The sequence below is a fragment of the Atractosteus spatula genome, chromosome 1 (genome assembly GCF_055471065.1).
Source record: "Atractosteus spatula isolate fAtrSpa1 chromosome 1, fAtrSpa1.hap1, whole genome shotgun sequence".
In the NCBI taxonomy this organism is placed as follows: Eukaryota; Metazoa; Chordata; class Actinopteri; order Semionotiformes; family Lepisosteidae; genus Atractosteus; species Atractosteus spatula.
This window is the reverse complement of record NC_142706.1, coordinates 1,713,927-1,736,327: the sequence shown is the minus strand read 5'-3', so window position 1 is coordinate 1,736,327 and position 22,401 is coordinate 1,713,927. Positions and strand designations below refer to the sequence as shown.

Below are 22,401 nucleotides of genomic sequence, written 5' to 3'. Positions count from 1 at the left end.
CCAAAAAAAGACTGAATGGTGCTAGAATTTGGATGTGTGTGTCGAAAAAGCCTCTTATTTGAGATCGTTATGGCCTTCTCTCAGTTCTACAAATGCGGTGCTCTAAATTCTGGAAGACGTTTCTGTTGCTTAAGGGCTGTGGAATGATCTGCAAGCCCATATCTGATCTTGTCAGTCAGCACTTTCACACTCGGTCTAACGACTCACGTGTACTGTATATGCTTGCTTTTAATTCTGTCTAATTTGCAGTTTCAATTTGTGTGGAATTGTCTCTGAGGTTTGATTGTTTTAGTGTACAGCACCTTGAGATGGTGGAGCTGTGGTAGCTCAGACGGCAAGGGTGTCTAGCTTCCTGACTGGAAGGTCCCGGGTTCAATCCCAGCTAGGGGCAAACGATACTCTAATTCCTTCCAGACGGCTCCCAGGTCCACTCAGCCTGCTTTCCACATGAGTACCAGACTGGGGGTTAATCCTTCTGGGGGTAACAGGCCGGCTGGAGTGTGATGCTGAACACATCACCTCCACCTCCAGTGTCAGATGGCCAAGAAAAGTGGTGACTCTTGCCCCCCATTCCCCATGGGTCTGAAAAGGGACCTACCTCCCTTGAGAAGGTACACTATAAAAGATGCAAAATATTATATATAAAAAGCAGTACTAGTGATTGCACATACTGTATATTAGGAAAGTATCCGTAAGAAAGCAATCCTGTAGTTTATTACAAAAAATATTGAAATATTGCATTTTAGGCATTTATTACTTAAGTGTCTTTATCCAAGAGTAACCGAGTGAATTATAAATCATTTAAATCACAGATTTTATCAATTATAACTAAATTATATAAGTTTAAAGCAGAAATGAAAATTGTATTTTTACCATGACTTCACATCAAGCTTTTCAAGGCAAAAATATTCAAATTGACGAATTAGTCATTGTAATGTGTTTCTGTCTATTCCACTAACGTAATCTCAAAATCTAGGGGACAGGAAATGAGTAGTGCAACCACCATAATGTTAATTATAGATCAATTATATACAACTACTGTACAGAATTATTAACTGTCTGAAGTTTAAGCATATGTCTGGATATGAAAGCATCCTCCACCTTCACTTTTTGCTTTTCGCTTGACCTTGGTAAAGAATTACAATGGCTCCTGACATTTTAATGAGCTCACAACAAGGCCCCAGATATCAGCAAAGAAAAACTAGAGAGCCCCAGAGAAAATAATTGAGCCTGGCAGGTTTTACAGCTCTAAAAAACTTCAAGGGAAATCCATCTTTCGTTGTTTAGCGTCCCTTCTGCAGGGAATGCAGAATCCTTCTGTGGAGCCTTTGTCTACATAAAATGTCCGTTTAACATCCATTCATATCCCTGATCCCTACACAAACCAATTAAACAGATACGGTAATGGTAAATACGGTAAATAACTGCTCCCCAGCAATCACGCACACGCTGGTCGATTTGTTAGCATGAAATGTTGAAAAAAAAATCAACGTTGGTATACCCAGAATTCAAAGAAATAACCACACCCTCCCCTATCCATTTGGAGACCTACTCTTTGTGAACAGTGACAGCTGTAAGCAGTGCTGCGATTCTGAGCTGTTGTATTTTTATTATGGGCTGAATTTGGGATAATTGGCAGTAACAATGGGTGTGTGTATTGGAAATTAAGGAACTTTGACTCTACCAGCTGGTCATATTAAAGCTATTTTGACTGAGATTCTTAACTCACAACAGGCTAGTGCTCTACTGCAGAATGACTCACGTTTAAAAATTAACTTAAAACTTGTGATGTCTGCTTCTTGGCACATTTGTAATAAGCTTGCAGTGAACATGATTGAACAACATCTGCAATTGCAAACAGAGATTCTGCGAAAATAAATCTTTTAAAAACACTGAAAACTGTGAACACTGAATTATCTTCCAGATTTTCAGACATCATTTATTTGGAAAATGTCAAAATGGTGACATGCATCTTAAAGCAGATTACATAGATATAAACATTAAAGTGGCAAGTCTGAAAGACAAAACATGTCATTATTTCATTTTATTATTTTTGCTGCGATTGTGAAAGAAAGTGTACAGTAAACTAAAGAACAAAAGCATTACAAAGTCCATCCTCAACATCTATAGTTCTATTTCACTGTCCAGTTATCGGTCAGATATCATTTTCATGCTGACTATTAAAAACTATCAGATGAAATAAGGAGACATTCAGCTCTCCAGATCTGTGCCTGCTAATTCTTCATGCTGCTAGTCAACTGTCCTGTTGCAGTTTCAATAGATTCTTCACAGCAGATACCCCCATTCACGACTTTCCATCCCAAAGAATCTGTATTGTTGGGTTTTGAGCTGTCAGTTTTAATAATACAATTTCTCATTTTACTAGAAAAAACTAAGTTTTAAATACTTACAAGGCGACCAGGTGAATGAAAAAAACAGCCCCATTAATAATGTCTGTTTAATTCCATATATTTAATATGTATTTTCTTTGTCCACTTTATTTATGCATACAGTATAAAATTATCTTAATTAAGGGGGGTAACAAACCATCCATCCATCAGGAAATTGACATTTTTTTCTTTTCTCCTTAAGTCAGCTTGCTGTGAAAGTTAATCACTTTCTGAGAAACTGGGACTGGTACGGTTAGATTATGGGTTTCATTATGTACAGTATGATTTAGGTCTTCTTTGCTGAAAGTGGTAGAATTTAAAAGATATGTTATCTTCGGTATTATTCAAATATTGGAGGGACAAAGGCAAACATGAAAATGCTGATTGAACATCCACTTATGTCAAATGTATGCATTTCATCTTGATAATAATCACTTTAATCTCCACAGGTTTAGTGAATATAACAATTTGTCCTGCAGCAAATTTAAAGTGAACAGTATGTTAATATTGCTTGTAATTTATGTACTTTTCCAGCCTTTCCATTACAGTTGAACAACTGGTCCTGTAGAAACAGTGCCATACAGCTTTCGTAACCAGCTGGCGTTAATACCACAGGGACTTTGGTTTTTTAGTTTTAGCTGCTGCTGAAGCATGTGAAAGAATTAAATGTGCTTGTTTCAACAAAGCAGAAGCTACATGACACAGGCCCGCTAAAATGAAAACTGGATTCTCCCTCTGGGCTCTTCTGCAAGGCCCTGGAAGCTGCAGTTAATGCTGGTTTTCAGTGCTGATGAAATATCCAGTGCGTCTCGGATAAAATGATAACTGGAAAAAAAAAAGAAACAGCAAAACCCTGACAGGAATTAGAAATGCTGAGATCGTCCAGATATCAGTTCTCAGCATGTAATACCAATGGAAACTTCTGTTTTCATCAATAAAAATCTGTCAGTCTATAGAAGTTTTTTAGATAAAAATAATTGCCTGTTCAGTGCATCCTGTACTGTGTCTTTAAAAAAAAAAAAGAGTTCCACACAGCTGGAAAGTGCTTCACTTGCATTTTTGGAAGAATAGTGGACTGCCAGTTGTGGCATGTATGCACTTTGATCTATACAATCTCCATGTACAGTATGATTAGTGTTTATGTCCAATCAGTTACCTGTCTAAAAAGTTCTGATGTCCCACATTACTGTAATACCACTGTGGATCAATCGACCCCACAAAAAGTTAAGTTTTTCGACGTGACTCCAAACACGCTTCCATAACGCTTAACTCTGTAAGGTCCAGTTTGCATTTGAACTTCCTTTAGACTTCCACTGGTCTCTTCGTGGGATGTGTTGTGGACGCACATTGTATAGGAGAGGTGCCATATTTTTTCTAAAAAATGTCTCAAGACAACTAAAAACAGTTTCAGTGACGCAGAGAATATGGTTTATACACATCATTAATTCGGATATTTAATACAAATCTAACAAAAATAGCACACTGTGATGGGCCTGTCCCTAACATTGGCATGCTTGACAGAACCAGACCCCCACGTGGCCTCTGCCAGGACAGCGGGTGCAGCCCTGAGCCAGCCTGAGCCGAGCACCTAGCTCTGGCTGCGAGTGCCCAAGGAATGCTTTGACATGCATGTATCTGAACTCCTTCATGGTCCTTGGCATCATCACTCTTACAAAATCACCTAGATCTTTTTAAAAAAAAGTAATGAATGACAACTTGTCATATAACAAAGGTCACTTCTCTCCCAAGAAGAATGGAAAATGATTGTCTATCTTAAAAAAAGAAAACATCAATTAAGCTTTAAGCTAATGAAAACATTCATTAATTTATAAGACATTCTGGCTGGTTTTGTTGTGAAACATTTGTCTCTATTTAGTGTAAGTAGCTAGTTTAAAGTGAAAAACAAAATCACTGTTATCATTTAGGACGAGAACCTTCTGAGCATGACTATAAGGGTCAAAGCATAAGAGTTATGGCAAAGAGGGAATGTCAGAACAGCTCACTACAGTCACAGAAAACACATGAGTTAAACTAAGCTCAGTTGTAACAAAGCACAAATTTAAAAACAGAGAATTTGTATTGACAGAGTCTGCCTGTATGAAAAGTGTGAATGCTTGAATATTTTCTTGTTTCTGTGCAGATAAATACTCACCCTCAAAATATAATGAATGTGTTAAATAAAAGACTTCAGGACATGTACATATTCTGGAGAGGGTTGCTGTTGAAATGCTGTTAACAGTGGTGAATGGAGCATGTATTGTTAACTAGAACAAGGGTTTTAAAAGATAAACACTTTAATGTGCTTGTCGATATACTGTACGTTTTTGTATATGCACATTTTTATGGAGCTCATTTTATTGAGCACATGAAATTACATAAAATGTGAGTCCTTTTAGATGCAGCTTTTTAAAAGCAGCAGCACCTTTACAAACGTGTGACAAAAGAAGAAGAACTGCAGAACGACATCCTGCCGTGTCCCATTAGCCTGACTGTGTCCCAGTTACTGGAATGATCCTTTCACCTTTGACTTGAGAACATTTGGCCCTACCAGTTTACGGCAACACGCCACTTTTTGGTGGTCGTTCCTCTGCAGCCTCAAAACTGAAAAAATGCCTGTCTTCAGCCCCTCAGTTGTAGGTTCTCTCTGAAGGCAGTGGAGACACTGAGGGCAGGGCAAGTTACGTTTTTGAGGAATAAAAGTTCTGTAAATAAAACTGTAGCCCAGGACCTCCCTTGGTGCTTCATTTAACCTTTTTTGGGAACATTTGACCTTGTTGATGGCATCGGCTCATCCTACTGTATGTAACTTCAGAATTCTTTTGCAGCTACTGTGTGCTTTAGATTTCCTAACTGCATTTTAAGTGGAAGAGATTTATGTGCAGCTATTTTGTTTACACCCATTGTGCATGCATTATTGAAACAGAAAACCCAGATATTTGAAGGGTTTATCGGTAATGCCATAAAACCAAAAGTTCTAAAAACCTAAAGTAAGAAATTTTTAATAAACTCCACAATAATATGGCTCAAATTATTGTTGCGGCAGCTGCTTTTACTGTATTTTGTTCTTGAAATAAAACATTTTTGAATGATTGATGCCAAATAATTGACTAATGGTCGTAGACAATAATCTAAGATGGAACAAATGACGTGGCCCCATTTATTTAAAAAAAAAATCCTTTTTCTAGATTTATTTTAATATTTTTCTACAAGTCATTTATTGAAAGTGTCTTAAGAAATTGTCTCACTTGTTGGCTTGGCAACATCGGCACACCAGTAATTCTAATAGGTTGGCAAGAATTGTGCAAATAGGTAGAAGCAACAAAGTACAGTAATTGTCCACCATACAGTGTATTTACATTACTCTGTGTCCCCAGGTGTAAAAGTAAAGAAAATCTTTCATCCCTGCTGCAATATCTCCCTCAAACGATCGAATGTAACTCTCTTATCTCCTGTAACGCTATTGTACGGTCTTCTCTCTTGGTAATGTTTGTCTTCCTTGTTGTATTGGCCTGTGCTGTAAAACCAATTTCCCCCAGAGGATAATAAAGCTTCAATTGAATTGAATCGAAATTGCAGTGTCACAATTTTCTGTGCAGACAATTTTCAGAGCCATTGCCACAAAGGATCAGAAGATACTGTATCTTGAAAACCACAAAGCCCCATGTACTGTTGTCCTTGAGTTGAAATGAAAGTTTCTCTATGAAGCACATGTTTGGCCTTATGAGGAAATGCTTGTGGAAGCTACTGTGCAGTGCTTGAGCAAGACTGTTTATAGGGTTATAGTCTAGCATCCAGCTAGATCACCCAGTTTTATATTCAACGGATGGAGATATTTGTGGGGTTCCTCTCTTTGAATGGTTCACCTGTGTGAACAAGTATGTGCTGTACATACTGTAGAGTATACAGCATATAAAAAACAGTCTGGATGGATACAAGAATCGTAAAAAAAGTGGCCAGTCGGTATGCAGAAATACACATACTTGCACAGGCACACACATTCACAATGGTTTGGCCTTCATTCTGTCAAAATTAGACATACTATGATAAATTGCGCAATTTGAGATGACTGTACTTATCATTTTTTGCCAATTTGATTAATGTAACCACTCACATACTCTTTCAATTTGGCATTTAGAGTTTGAACCGTACTAAGGTCTATTACATAACTACAAGCCATTTCATATTCAAAGTCACTTTTCCTGTTTTACATGGATATCACGGACCTTGGATATTTTAAATGCAAATATTGTATATAATAGAAAAAAAATAGATATTTTCTCTTGCATAAGCAAACACTAGGTAGAATCCATTGCCCTGCAAATTGACCAACATTGTAGCTTAACATCAGGATATTCATGTAAAGGGAGGCACTACACTGTTACTGTTCATTTTCTGATGTGAAACAGATAGGTGTAAAACCTTAATATTAATGACAGAAAATCGTCCTAAACTATATCTACTGTATCTATACACCTCCATGTTAATCCTTAAATTCTCATCACATTAAACTCCATGTTTAGTTATCTATTTAAAATCAGCAGGCAAGCAAACAGGGAACAGTAATCCCCAGTATATGGACTGAAATTACTTACTGAGTAAACTGGTTGTTCATTTTAGAAAATATATCATTATGTGATTGTTTAGCCTTGAATCCAGGACAATCTAAGGCAAAGCTTCTTAAGTAATTTGCATCCCTGCATACATCTTAAAAAACTCTATTATGGTATGTTTAACTTAATAATAATAATAAAAAGGGATAACATTTCATAAATCCAGCAATGTATTCTTGTAGTTAAATCTGTGTGTGCTCTGACTTTAAACCATTACTAACTACGTTTAAAACTGATTTATCGAAAACAGGTATAGTTGCCTAAATCCTCTTACAACTAGCATAGAAAGCTGTAGAAGTGCATGCAGAAGATATGGCAGATATCTTAAAAATATATATTAAAAATAGTGATTTATGCATACAGCCATTACAATTATTTCTTTGCACAGAATACAGCATCAGCCAGCCATGCAACGGTCTGTAGCCTGTGCTATTTACAGGACAAATGGATGACGTTTCTCTTAGCAGGACTGCTGATGCTCTAATTTGTCTTTGAGATGAAAAGGCTGACCCCTCCACTGAATTGTACTCAGAGCACTATAAAAAGCCACCTTCTGAAACATGGCCATCGGTTTCTTGCAGGATTAATCATTTGAGTGCTTTGGTAACTACCTGGGAAACCTAAAGCGAGCATAATGTGCCTTCCGTAATTGCTGGGCTACAGCGATACCCCTGTTCTGCAGCATAAGAAGTGACATTTACTGTAAGTAAGAAGAGCAGTGGAGATTCATCCTCTTGCGGTGATCAGGGATGCATCACTGAGAGGAACTAGTATTGTGATTAATAAAAGCTGTGATTTCACCTAAAGCAGGTTTTTCTGTGTCTGTTTTCAGGGGTAAGTTGTTTGTCAAGAAGGTAACCGAATTAGGTGAGGCGATCACCTGCATTAGTTATTTTCTCATTCCGAGGGGCTGGGATACAGAAAATGGAGTGAGTGATTGTTGACCCAATAGATATCCACTGGACATCACATAGGGGGCGATTTTCCCTAAAATGATTAATCTTGGAGATTAAAGAGCAACTCTATGATGTATGTACATAACGTAGTGCAACTTTTTCAAGTGTTCCCCAAACCCCCTCTTAAATTGGTCATTTACGAGCGAGTATCAAGTACTCCTTTGTTAACCCTGCCCCTGAAGTCACTTAGCAAAAAGAACCACAAGTCGATTGAAACAATCGATTGACAATACTTTCACTATATGGTGTCATTTTTGGTCTTCAGTGGAATGAAAAAGTTGTGAAAAGGAATATGACATCATAATTTAACAACCAATTGTGCAAAAGCATATAGATAGGCACAAAATCGGACACCCTTTGTTTCCAAGAGAAAGTAAAATAACTGACAGAAAGCCACGATTGACTGCATGGACAAGGTATGCGTCTGGCACTGCGTTTTTGATTTAAAGCAAGAATTTTTTGGCACGCAGCCATCGTTAAGAATCAGTGTTTCATGAGAAAATACTGTTATTTATAGTTATTGGTTGTATTGGAGCTACATTTTAATTGGTCTTATTAACATAACATCTGGAAAAGTTAACTACTAAGCTTGGCATGGGTTATTCAACAAATACAGGACCTACAACCAAATTTAAAAACCAGTAGATCCAAGCATTACCGTCAACAATCACAACGGTACATAAAACGGTATTCAAACTTAATGCATTACTGCATTTCGTCATCAAAATCATATAATCCAGTCAAGGATAAATCTTGGTATATTTTTTTAAACTTAAATGTATTGCAATTGATGGAGGGGGGGGGAAGATGGTCTCTGGGCACTGCCAGCAGTAATAAGGTCAATATTTATGCAACCTAGATATTTTTTTTTTACATATAATCAAAATGTTCTCCTTGCTTTAGCATTTTTCATGTTCTTTATGGAATTTAAATAAAATTTCAACTCTACCTCAAAAGTACTAAAAGAGGGAGTATTATTGGACCATTTGACTTATGAAAATCAAATTGACCGATACATTCGTTACTGTAGAATATGGTGTCCTGGGGGTAGTTGACACCACACTGGGAGTGGTCAGGCTCCCATACAGTACTCCCCTATCACACCCCTTTATAAGCTCTTTTAGGTTCCTTTTCTTTCTTACACACACTCCAAGAATGGCGATCACACTGACCCCCCCTCATCAGGGTAACAGGATACATGACTCCACATTCTGTTACTTCAGAGTCTCAAGTTCACCCTGTTGTCCTCGCTGCTAGGAACCTCCTGCTCCTACTCCATTAGGCCACCATCTCTCACACAGCCACTGCCTCGGACTCCCAGGTTCCCCTCCAGCCCCGACGTCCTCTCCCGACGCCACCAGGCTGGGTTACACAAACACACTACCTACATCACCGAGTCTCTTAGGCACTATACACCGTGCCGAGACCCAACACACTGTCCCTCTCTAGATAGACCCCACTTGCTTCCCCGATACCAATGTATTGGCAGGGGGAGGGTCCCTCTACCACACAACCCACTCTGGTCCACACATACAGTACACACTAACTCACAACTCACTCATACAGCGGACACCAACAGTCCTGCTCTCACAGCCTAGCAGGATGCTGTCCCTTTAAGTCTTTCAACGATCTCATAAAGCTCCGTTTCTTGTCAGTCTCCTCACAGACTGACGTTTTCACTCTTTTCTCACAACCCGCTCCGGGATTGTCGATCTTCTCCAGCCCCTCACGGGGTTACTACAGCGGCTAATCAAGTCTCTGCTCACTCATACTGTTACATGGCGGCGAGCCCTTCTAACACCGCCCCGACTAGTAGCGTCCCACACCGGCTACTATCATGCTTCAGCCCGGCTCGCTCACAGCAGAGGGGGGGGGGGCCCCACTTTTCTCCTCTCACCACTGCAGCCCTTGCAAGGGCAGAGTCCTGCTGCATCTTTCCCCCCTTTAAACCCCTTCTACACCTGCCGTTCATTCACTGATTCACGTCAGGTGTGGTTTCCACGGCAACGCGTCTCCCTTAATCCGGGGCTCCGCCCCCCCCCCCCCCCCCCACCAGACAATCCCTGCATTGCACTCCAATAAATGTTCTTTTTCCAAATTTCCTCTTAGTACAACAAAATATCAAAATCCGTATTATAAAACCTTAGTATTCTGAATTTTCCAGAGAATTGTCATGACGTGAATTTACGTCTGGCGACTTCTGAGGTAGCCAAGTTAAAGAAGCACTTGGTGACAGTAACAGATTACGAAGGATTTAATGTGCTACTTTAGTTTCGATGGGTTTTAGGAAACACTCGTAAATTAACGATCGATTTTAAGATCGAGTTTACGATGCTCTTTGCGCTACGATGCTTTTGGGAAACTCACCCAGGGGGTCATTTACACTAGTAATCATGAGCACAGGGGCCTTTGTTACTGCTCTCTACAAATTTCTAAATTAAATTTAGAATTGCTTTGCAAACCTTTATTTTTGCTCATCAGATTTTAAATGAATTAAAAATAAAAATAATAAACAGTCGGGCCCAATGTTAAAACAATTGTTCAGGAGATAACCAGTTTACAGGATGTTTCCTATTCGTATAAAATCTGTACCATCTTTCATCAGTTCCACAACTCTGTCATTATTTTGTATATTGCAAGATAAAAAGTGTATGAATAATGACAGGACAACTTAAAAGTACATTAGTTTTATTTCCTGAAGACATATTCTGTGGTTAGCTCTCATGAGGGAAACCTTCTCATTCCAATATTTAAACTTTGTTGTAGTTCTGCTGAAGAGTTTATACTTGTACAGTATATATGTCTTATTGAAACTCCTGAATTGCAGAGTGCTTTAAAAATACTTTAGCACATTGTTTGTGCCATTCAAAATAATCTTTACCTAAATAAACACATAGTGATTCACAGTGAGTCTTGGTGTCATTTTAGTAAATCCCTGTTTTTGATGTACAGTACAAGTGCTACTGTAGCCTCTAATTTTTAGCCTGGGATTGCTTTGTTTTGTCATGGAATAGCACAGTAATTTTTGCTATTAATGCCTTTTTTTGTCAAATCAATACAATAAGGAAATGTATTATGCTGCACACTTTCTTGTACAGTACCCGGTTCTCATCAGTGTTATGCACTGACTATCAGGATGTCATGAACGAGATGAAGAAAATAATTCACTTATATGACATTATCTTTAGTATTGCGATGACCTCTGTCTTTTGAGTTTCAATGTACAGTATTTTGAAACAGCCAAAACGACAGTACTAACAGATGCTGGAGTTAAAATACAATTCTATACGAGCTTGTAGAACATACCGCAAGCATTTCAAATTAGCAAGTCGTTAATAAAGCTGTTACATCACACTGTTCAAAGAAAGCTCATTCAAATGCATCATTCATTTTCAGACTCATATTGGGTATTATAACAGGTGTTTGTTTTGGCTGCTCTCTTGCCGTCTTGTACAGTAGCTTGTTGTGAATAGTTTTATTGGAGACAAGTAAGGAGTTGCATAATCCCAGCAAAATGCGTGACAGGGTACAGAGCAGGAAGAAACATCCCAGGATACAATGTAGTATGGAGTACAATGAACGACAGACACTAAACCAGATCTCTGTATAGCTGCTCTACAGTATCTCCAGCCTGACAGTTCGGCTTCAGGTGCTGAGCAGAAATGGGCCATGGCTCTTTCTAGAAGCAGGATGTTGTAAAAATAGCCAAACTGATGAGAATGCGATTACACCTGACCATTTCAAGTGGTTTCTTTCACTACTGACATCCCTTCCAGACAGAAAAAAAAGCATTTCTACAGTAGGCGATCTGGTAATGTTTCACCTCATGTTCAATGAAATGCCATTTAAGCACCATTCTAAGCAGAAGTCCATAATACCTTTCAACCTTTCAGGCATTGGGTTAGTCTGCTGCCTCCTGTTTTTATCCACCACTACTATAACTAATCGCGGTGATACAGTTGTTCAGGATATTGTGTGTTTAATCCATTACTGTATTTGTTCTCACGTCCGAGGCACACCAACACACACATTATGATAAAGGAGGACATGGTCTGCTACATTCACTGTTATCTGGTGCATTAAAGGTGAGGCGTGTTTGAGTAGCTGGCCATGGTATTGAATTTAATGAATTTGCTTATCTCTGTCTCCTCTCTATCCTCCCCCCCGTTATTTTTCCTTCCTTGTGTCTCTTCTTCCTCAGGACAGCCCACTGATCTTGCAGTCTGACAGGAATGTGACTGTGAATGCACGGAATGACCTTGGGCAGCTTACAGGACAGCTCACTGTTGGTGAGTTCATTGTTAAACATATTCGACTTCGGCTTTCAGTTTCAGTCCCTTTTTGATTTTAGCATGGAGGCTAAACATTGAGGTTTTTTTTTTATTTGATTTCTTTTTGCTTTATTAAACTTCCCCCCCCCCCCCCGTGGTCATACTGTAGGAGTACTTAGGATTCTGATCTCCTTCCTGCTTTTGTCAGGCAGGTGTTGAGATTCGTTCTTCCTCCTTGCCTTTGTACGAGGAAGAAATATTCAGTTAACTGTTACTAGAGTAGAACCGCAAGTGTAATTACAGCTGTTGTAGGATCTTTTGGTATTTTTTTCCTCCTTCACTTATAGTTTGAACAACTGGAAATAAATATAAGTAGAGTAATCCTCAATTCAGGTTAATTACTGAGCTGTTATGTACAGGCAGGATAATGAGCAACCCTTGTCACTTTATAATTTTTTTTCTTGTTAAGTCTTTGGATTGACTGAACTGAAGAAGAGCGGAAATTAATTAATCTAATTAATTATATTCTGAAGGAAGCCGTGAGTGTCTATATCTGCATTAGCTGTTCGGGAGTTTAAAGCAGGCTAAACTTCATTTTTGAATGTTGACATCAGGACTGCAGGACAGGCATATTTGACTTTTTCCCCTCCGTCTTTGGCATGGACATATCTCCAGGTCCAGTTCCTATTAATGAGTAGATATTTGGAATAGATCATTTGAAATGCGCAATCTCTCTCGTTATTTTAGGGATGCAAATTGCTTGGTATAGGTCAGACTTTTAAATAGGTTTTCACTCCATGAATATAATTTTGGAATGTTCTTTAATCCCCGAGTTAAGTATGGGACTAAGGATTCACACACAGTTCCTATTGCACAAGAAGCTAGTCATCAGTTCACCCTTTCATTCCATGTTGCCTGTCTGGGCGAGATTTTGGGTGATGCCACTGACCACATGGTGACCATGGTGAGGACCATGTGTCTCCAGATGCCACCTCTGCTACAGGTCCCAGCTCCTCCTCCTGGGGGGATTCCCAGGTGATGCCTGGCCAGGCAAGAAGGTGTCATCCTTAAAGGATGAAGGTGTGATGATCCCCAGTAGCTCACCTGTAAGCAAATAAAACATATTCAAGATTAAACGCACAGAGAAGTCCTGTGTTTTATGCAGCTATTAGGTTTGTGGAGCTACAGGAAGTAAGCAGCATTTCATCTCATCAGAAACTGAATCTCCAAGAGGCATTGTTGGGGTGCTGGACAGTACCCTTATGCAACGCACAGTACTTTGTTTAATGTTTGCTCTATTAAAATCCCTGGCATAAAATTAGGTCTCCAGGTCATCATTGTAAAAGAGAATTTGTTTACAAAAGCCTCACCTGGTTAAATGAATAAAAGGCTACTGAACATAACTGAAATTACTGAACATATCTTAATTCATACCCAGGTTTTCATCCATAGAATATTTTTTCCTTTTTTCAGTGACTGATACCAACATAATTTTAAGAGGTCTCTTACCATTTTAAGTGATACTTGGCAGTCTAAACCTTACTTCAAGTGGAGAATAGTCAAGATTTGTCAAGAAATGCCAACCAAAAATTGAGTTGACTCTTTCAAAATAAAATTCACAAGGATTCCTGGTTTCTATTATCATCAGACTAATATGTCCCACTGGAATATATCAAGTGTTTTCTCAAGATCTTTGACTGAAGTTTTGACACATTCGATAATTTTGTGTGCAACCAGTCGTGTTTGTCATAATTTTAGCTGCATCATGGGTTAAAGAAGAGCTATAGTTCTGTGGTCGGGGCCCAAGGAGCAATTGTTGCTGTCATACTCAAACGTGAAAGGTGTGATGTTTGTTTGTTTGAAACAACCACACAAACCAAAGGAAGTAACGGATGACCCGGTACTATACTGTACATGTGAGATAATTAACAACCAGTGGTTATTCGGGGAATGAATGTAATCTGTTTTCAAATATATGTCTTGATTACTCTTTTTTCTCTGTCCTATTACAGTTCAGTGAAACTTTTAAAGCCTTTTTTTCAGTTAGAACATCGAGGAGCTGTTAAAATCTTTATTTTGCCTGTGAACCTCCTAGCAGCAATAACATTAATCTGAAAATAGGACACTACATCCACTGAGGAAGGTACAGTACATCCTGGGAGCTTGCCCAGGGGAGGCCCTGCTGCATTGTAAAACATAAAAAAGTGATTTGCCACATCTGTTCAGGTATAAGGTAATTTAATAAATGCAAATTACTATTGACGCTTTTAATTATAATTTAGGAGGTGTAAGTGTTTTGGATTTTTTCTTTGGCTTTGACATGCAAATGAAAAGTGAAGTATGACCTCTAAAAATGAAATTGCATTTACTGGCAATAAGATGGAATATTCCTGGCATATCATGACTTTCAGTGAGTTACTAAGTACAATTAAATTACTTGCAGACACTGGTGCTATAACCAGTCCTTGAGAGGGCACTACACTTTTATTGTTGGCTCTTCCTTCTATCTGACAATCTCATTAATCTGAGGAAGGGCCTGTCACTCGTCATTTGAATTAGGGTCATAAAAATGAAAAGTGAACTTGTGTTATTGTAACACACCAGCTTCAATCAGGGGACAAATACTGCGCAGTAAATCAGTCAGACCATCGGTGTAGAAGAGGGGGTTCTTCCACTCTCGCAAAATCATCGCTTGCCAGTGAGCATTTAGTGAAAATGTGTAACTTAAAAACAGGAAAGGCTTTAATTTATTGACTTTTATGGTCTGACACGGAAAAGTAGATAATGAATGCGTTTGCTTTGTTCAGTAGGAACCATGCATCAACCTTTACCGCTGTAAAGATTTTGTCTGGCACTCCAGAGGAGACCTGAGCGCGCCTATGAGACCATTATACGCGGCTGGCTGGCGGTCAGAGGCCCTGGACAGTGGCAGTCCTCAGGAAAGCCTTTTGAGTCGGCTCTGCGGGTGACCGTTAACTGAAAAGCGCACCAGGCTGGTAGGAACTGACAGCGTGAGAGGGGCCGGAGTGATCACCACGCGGCAGTGCCCTTTATTCGTTCTGCAGAAATTCAGACCCCACGCTGCTCTCTTAGCCACCCTTCCGCGGCTCATTGTGCCGCCTCTCTGCCCTCATCTTCCACTGGTCGACACCTTGAGCATCCCCCCCAGACCCTCGCCTCCTCCCTCCGGCCTGCTGAGGGAGCTCCTGGGTGGGCTGTCTCTCGTCCTGTGGCTGGCCGACTCACACACCTGCTAACAGGAGCACACTTTCAAACAGAGAGGAGTGCAGCTGTCTGGCGTTGGGATCGTGGGGACCAACAGGCCTGTCACACAGGGCTATAAGAGCATCGGATGTGAACATCTACGCACCTGCCTGGGTCAGTTATGATCTCGGTGAAACTGATACAACACACCACCAGGAGACCCACGGTTCCTCAAGCTCACAGTTTATGCCCTTTTCTGGTTTGGGGTAAAGGCCTCTTAGGAACCTCCAGCTCTTGGAAGGGGTTTCTTTGTCTTTTCCTTTTTGGTCAAGCCATTGGTGACTGTTGCTTCCTCCTCCCGTGTTGGGATGGTTTCCAAGGCCCTCTTCGGTGGGACAGACCAGGCAACTGCGGTTAGTGCAGCCTGATTCACTATACAGTAGCACCTTGTCCACACAAAGGCATTAATGACTGCATAAGACCCACCAGACTCATGTAATAAGGCCTGATATATTGTAGAAGGAATACAGTGGAATGGATTCGGGAATACCTTGTTTCCTATTTGAAGTGCTAATTCACTAAAGACTTACAGTATGTTTGCTTAACTTTGTACTGTTTGGGTTTGTAGGTTTCAGACTAAAGCCATCACAGAATGTTTCATATAACAGTTGCCTTCTATACTGCAGAGCCAACCTGTCCTTATTACTCATTTTTACTTAATGTTCCAGTGTTTAGAGCCAACATCAGCAGCACACTGACACTAAAATGGACAATGATAACCCTGTTGAAACCATGTTCTCAATGGTTGACGCTAATTAAGTTACATGTGGGACATGAATAATTCATCTGTCTGGGAAAAACATTGAACTGTAAGCTTGTGTTGAAATGTTAAATGCAAACCGCATTGTCGTTGGTTTTGAGAACAGCCCCAGGCACCTAGTTGGGCTCAGTGATATGTTTCAGATGGATTAAAGGAGTTAACATCACTATTGTTTCAAAACTTCAACCCTGATGAATCAAATAGGGCCATATAATAGTGATATTCTCTGTGAGGGATCATAGATTTTCTAATGTAGTAATTGAAACAGGGTTTATAGTCCTCCACAGACCATTTACTTGTCACTTCATGACTAAAATAATTCTCATTAATATTCTCTGCCATCCATCTTATTTGATTTTGTACTTATCCCATTATGTAGGCTTAATCATTCGTTAGTATTTTTTGTAGTCTTCGTGACTATTTGCCACTGTGATATCCTTAATACATTAATGGCATATTTTATCCCTTTTATATTCCTGTGACTCTTTGGGGAGAGAAAATGGTCTTATTTTCATTGTTCTTTTACTGAGTATCTTTTTTTATGTATTGCATATAAAGTAAATATAATATAAACAAACAGCTGTTGTCTTTAATGTCAACAAAGGTTATGTTTAGATATGTACTGAAAAATCTATGGAAAAATAATCACTGGATTTTGAAAAAACTACTACAGCACCCTCTATGGTAGCTAATAAAAATGAATAATAATGTAAATACAGTTGCCTTTAAAGTTTCGTTAGGTATTGCCATTAAAAAAGGCATTGAACAGACACGAAAATGGCTTTTTTAAAATTCAGTAAACCGGCTTATTAGGTTGACAGAGAGACGCTGCTTTTAAAATGTTCGCACGGTAGTAATGCATGTTGTGTTATGTCAAAATGTAGATGTGCCTCACAGAGCACATCACTGAGGGAATAACAGCTGAAGGTGTAGCGATGTCACATAGAAGTCAGTCCTAAGGGCTTGGTTTCTTAAATAATAAAGAATATCATAATACATCACAATCCCTCTTGTCAGGGGTGATCAAGGGAAGACACCATGTAAATAAACATCCAGAACAATCTATTTTCGTTAAATTGACTTCACCTACAGTATGTATGGAATCAACCATATTTTCTTCTCTCCCTGATTAACGTAGGTGGTAAGAATGTCCTGATTTTTTCCCCCCATTTAATTAATGGCTGCAATCAAGTTTATGTAAACACTATCTTTTTTCCCCCAACCATAAATCATTATTTGTTTTGGTTTTTTGAAGAACAGTAATGCCTTGCGGTGCAGTTTTCTTTCTTTTAACCTTTAATACGCAAGTTCAAAGTTGGCCTACTTTCAAAAAACAATTTTCTTTTCATCTCCTTTCATCTCCACACACTGAACCTAGAATATGCTTCCGATGCGTGTTCATGTGGTGCACAGTGATCTTACCTAGCAGTCGAAAAGATGCTCAGGGATTGGAAAGGTCACCCCCCTCCACAACAGCACGACCATTTATAAAGAAAAAATCATTTGAAATCCTGCCAAAAAAGTTTGGATGTTCATGTACTGTATGTGGATAGTTTCAGAGAATACCTATGATTAAACTATTTTTTACACGAGAAAAAATAACAGTATTAATGGGTAATAATTTACTTCTGTTAACGTTTTCCATTAAATTACCGATGCCATTTCTCTGAAATAGTTTTTCAAGAACCATTAAAGAATAACTAGGAACGAAATTAGCATTTTAGCTACATGGAATTAAAATTATTTTAACAGTGATGTACACCCTCCTAACAATGAAGTGACACTTTGGATGACTTTAAAATGATCTTGAAACATCATCAATCCCTTGCTGAGACAAAAAAAATCAATATCAATTAATGGTCATAAGAAGGCAATTTGTGATCTTATGTGCTCATTAATCTCGTTAATTACACTTATAATTTATTTTAAATGATGTTTTGCTTAAAGAACATAATTTCTAGTTTTCAAATATTGGCGAGTTCCTAAATAGTACATTTTTTATGATGATCCTTCAAAATGTAACATAAAATGTTATTTGCACTCAACATCTCAAAACCTTAATAATTGCATTGCTTTTCTAGGCTTTGTGAACGCTGTCAACTATTGTTAACAGTGAATCTGTACAGTAGCTTCCACATATATTCATTCTGCTCATGAGCTTTAACTAAAAATTAAGCAAATGTATATCATGCATTTTCAAGAATTTTGAAACGATGATTTTGAAAGTGATAATTATAACATTACGTATGTGATAAAATTCGTACTCAGTATTATTAGCATAACTGTAAAAAAATACACCTGTTGCTACAAAGTGTTCAAATTTACTTGTGCCCCTTTTGAACTGTAAAGATGTTAAAAATAATTAATACAATCAATAAAATATATTTCACTGGTCAGAGTTAGCTGTTATCTGATGAGTCCTAATAAGGCCGAAACAGCTGTCTCTGTCTTTGACCTTTAACTCTACAGCATGTGCACTCAGTTCTGCTTTCTGAAAATATCTAGAACGATCTCGCATTGCCACTTTCTAGCCTGACCTGATCTCGTTAGATCTCAGAGCCTAAGCAAGGTTTGGCCTCTTCAGTGCTGGGGTGGGAGAACTCCAAGGAAAATCTGGTGGTGTCGGACCAGTAATTTTGTTTCCTCTGTGGACCACTATTTTCAAACCAATGCTGAAGTCTTGACTGCTTACCTTGTCCTGCAGCACTGTTTTTGAAGACTACAGGTGTAAATCACGGTGTCCTGGCTAAATTTAACTGTGGGATTCTTCAACCTGGCCTTGCTCAAGTTCCTCTTTAATACAATTGGTGAAGCGGTTTCAGTCATATATTGCAGATCTCACTGTAGCTCGACTGGCTGCTTCCCTGTTGAGTGATGCTGGAGGCCTGGGTTTGATTCCCCAGCCGGTAGGGCACATACCCACGTGAGCCTGAAAGTGCTACATTATCTGCAATTTCCCTCATGGGATCAATAAAGTATCTATCTATATTCATAATTCTTAGGCATGTTAGTCAAAAAAAAAATTTTACTACGCAAGCCCTTTTTGTTAATACACACAGGTGACAGCGTTTGGTTGTATGTAGACTTCACCGCCGGTCTCTAGATCTGTAAACTGTTTACTAAGTTTACTAAGAAAGAACATTTTTCTTTGTATTAAAGGGAAATTGTGTAGTCAGCTTTTTGATGAATGCATTGTGCTTTTCATAATTGCATAATTAAGCTGATCTGTAAGAGTGTTAATTGTTTATTTTAACAAACAGGGTATAAAGTAAATGTTTTCAAAAATAGTTTCCTTATGTACTCTTATTTTTTATGTTCTCTATAACAATAAGGGACTAAGAGAAGCACCAGTGACTTGCAAAGAATTACTTGCAAAGTGGTAATAAAATCTTATCTAATTATGAATTAAGGTAATTAAAAACACTTTCCTTTGATAATGGCAACACTCCTAGCTTGTACCAAGGGTGTCCTCAATTATAAGGATTAACCATCCAATCTGGAACCCAGCTCTCTTGTTTTAAGCTTCTGCTCTCCAGCCATGACAGTGGGAGATAGGGAGATAGGCAGACCAGCTCCTCCAACACAGCCACCAACAGAGCCACTGGCCATTTTACACACAGTGCCTGGCAGGAGAGGTCGCGTGAGCCGGAGAAGGGGCATGTCCCTCAGAGAAGTCACTGCAAGCTTGCGTGCACTTGGCCAGTCACAGGAAATCCAGTAAAGCCCTGTCTAACTAATCGTGACCCATTCCTGGCAGCACTGGGCATACCTAGTGACAGAACCCAGGCATATACAGTATTAGCAACAGCTACAGTACTTCAAGTGGGCTCCTTCACTCTTTGAGCTCTTCGGAAGCCAAACAACTTTAATCTTTCCCTGGTCTGGTGTATAATTATATTACTGTGCTAACATAGTGTAGACATGGCTAAAGCACCACACCTCCATCTATATAAAGGCGAATATCCCACCTGTCGTGCTCACCCTGTCTGCATATGGAACTACCCAGCGTCTCTGGGTGGCATTTGACTCTTAGAGCCACGCAGTCAGTGGGTTGAGATCTTTTTTTGAAGTCTGTATTGAAGTCTGTGCCTGCAGCTCGGCCGCGGTGTAAAATTTAGTCCTCACATGATGAATAGTACAAAAGGTCTTAGTTTTGCCATCAGAAATGCTGTTTGTTTCTCCACACCAAAAGGTAAAGACAAGTTGTAATGAGCCCCCAAGCATGACCTCCGAATTTTCCCGAAATTTCAGTTGCGATCTGAATAAGTAACATGGCTTTCATCCCTATGCAGTTGCCAACTCTACATCTGTTTTCACTCAGTTTCGAGATATGAAATGGTTCTGTCCTTTTTACTCCCTGTACAGCAAATCTAAAATTAATTTTTCTTTATTAGTATAAAAAGGCACAAGAGAAGTGTAATTTTGTAATCTGTATTCTGCTTGTAATATAAGTTTCTCATTGAATTAGTCATTTCACATGTAGGAGCAACAGTAATATACTGTAAGTTGCTGTTTACCTAAATTTCATCAATACCCGCTATATAACATTATGTTACTATATAACAATATAGTAGGAGTTAATGTCATTATTTCTGTTGAAACTGTGCAATTAGTTTTTTGTGGTTTACCAAAAATCTTGATGGTGGCTGTTCATGCTTTGTTTAATATTTGGAATTATGGTGTTGTAAAAATATATTTCATTCATAAAAAGCATTCATGTCTAGCATGGAGTAATGCAGATGATGGTTAACCAGAGAGTAAGAACTGAAACGCACATGTTCACAATGACAGTGTTTATTTGGGCGATCCTGTGCCTGTGTTCCATTATGTTTTCTTTTAATGGGGTTTCAGAGCTATTGCTTTTCTGATAAGCAGATGTTAACAGCAGCGTACAGTTACATCTTCTGAAATAAGACATAATATTTGAGGTGTATGCTGTTTCATTGATTTACAGGCATGCCTTTAAAATAATCTTGCTTTTTTTACTGTTTTGGTCAGTATTATACTTTTTTTGAAAAAAGAAAAATAAGACCCGGTTTCTTTTTTTTTTTCTTCTACCAAAAATTTACGGACGCTATTTTTTTTTTTGATTTGCTGGGTTCTTTAATAAAAAAAAATCAAACATCCTAAATGGGAAATGTTTAGTTCATGTTTACTAAGCCAGATGTGCATAATGGGGAAAATTGTCCAATTAAAGCAAGTGTAATGTTACCATGTTGTCTAACTTCCAGTCTTCCAAAAAAAAATAAATCGCCTCCTCCAGCGATTTTGCTAAATCTCTGAGGAGAGTTCATCATATTAAAGGCGCATTGTGTGATCAAAGAAAAGCCACACATGCTCCATGGTTGTAATGTTTTATGTTAATGAAGATCGAGTACTTGCTTTCCGCAGAGCGACTGTATTAAGCATAATTTTCAGGATGTATATGAAGCCTTGGGGGCTCTTAAACAAGCTTCAGTCAGAAGTTCTGGTTCACATTTTAAACACTTGTAATATATTCATCATCTGTTTGCCAGCCATTCTGCGTTGTTTTTTACCCTGTTTTTAGTATTAACAAGGACTTTGTTTCTCCTCTGGACAAAGAGATAAATTTGAAGTGGTGTTAGTGGGGCCTCCTAATAATCCCCATCTCTGAACGGGCTTCATCACGCTGTTCTGCTCCTCACCGATAGCAGGTGTGGTTGGGGAGCGGACTGGCACATTATCCAGGTGGGGGTACACACTAGGGGTGGGGTTACATTACCTGTAAAGTACTTTGGAGTCCAGAAAAGCGCTAGATAAGTGTAAGGAATGATTAATATTTCCCGTGTGAATGTGTTCTTTCTCTGTCTTGAATACGAGAAATTTCAGCCAGGACAGGAGACTACTTGTTGGAGAATCCCAGGAGAATGTGCTTGGTGGACAGGTTTGGTCCCCCCACGGCACATTGGGTGCAGAAGTGTCCCTTGTTTCCATTTCCGAATGCACATCAGTTTAGTCTGACGAGTAACGGCAGCAACGCAACGGTTTTGTTATATGACCCACCTTCCTGTGGGACCAATATCAAATTCAGGGAAGGTGAGGAAAGATGGGGAAATACGAATTGCAATTCTTTATCGGAAATTTTTTCATTCGGGAGCACAGTATCCACCAGTGAATATGTAGCGTTTA

The 22,401-nt window shown here is 38.9% G+C and overlaps 1 protein-coding gene across 1 annotated transcript in view; it reads left to right on the top strand.

Annotated features, from left to right (window-relative positions):
• The window catches only part of sgcz (sarcoglycan zeta), a 209,328-nt gene that overhangs the window by 157,798 nt on the left and 29,129 nt on the right, over nt 1–22,401 (top strand). The window contains exon 4 of the mRNA XM_088910615.1: nt 12,158–12,245. Coding sequence (XP_088766741.1) covers nt 12,158–12,245 — 88 coding nt within the window. The remainder of the gene's footprint in view (nt 1–12,157; nt 12,246–22,401) is intronic.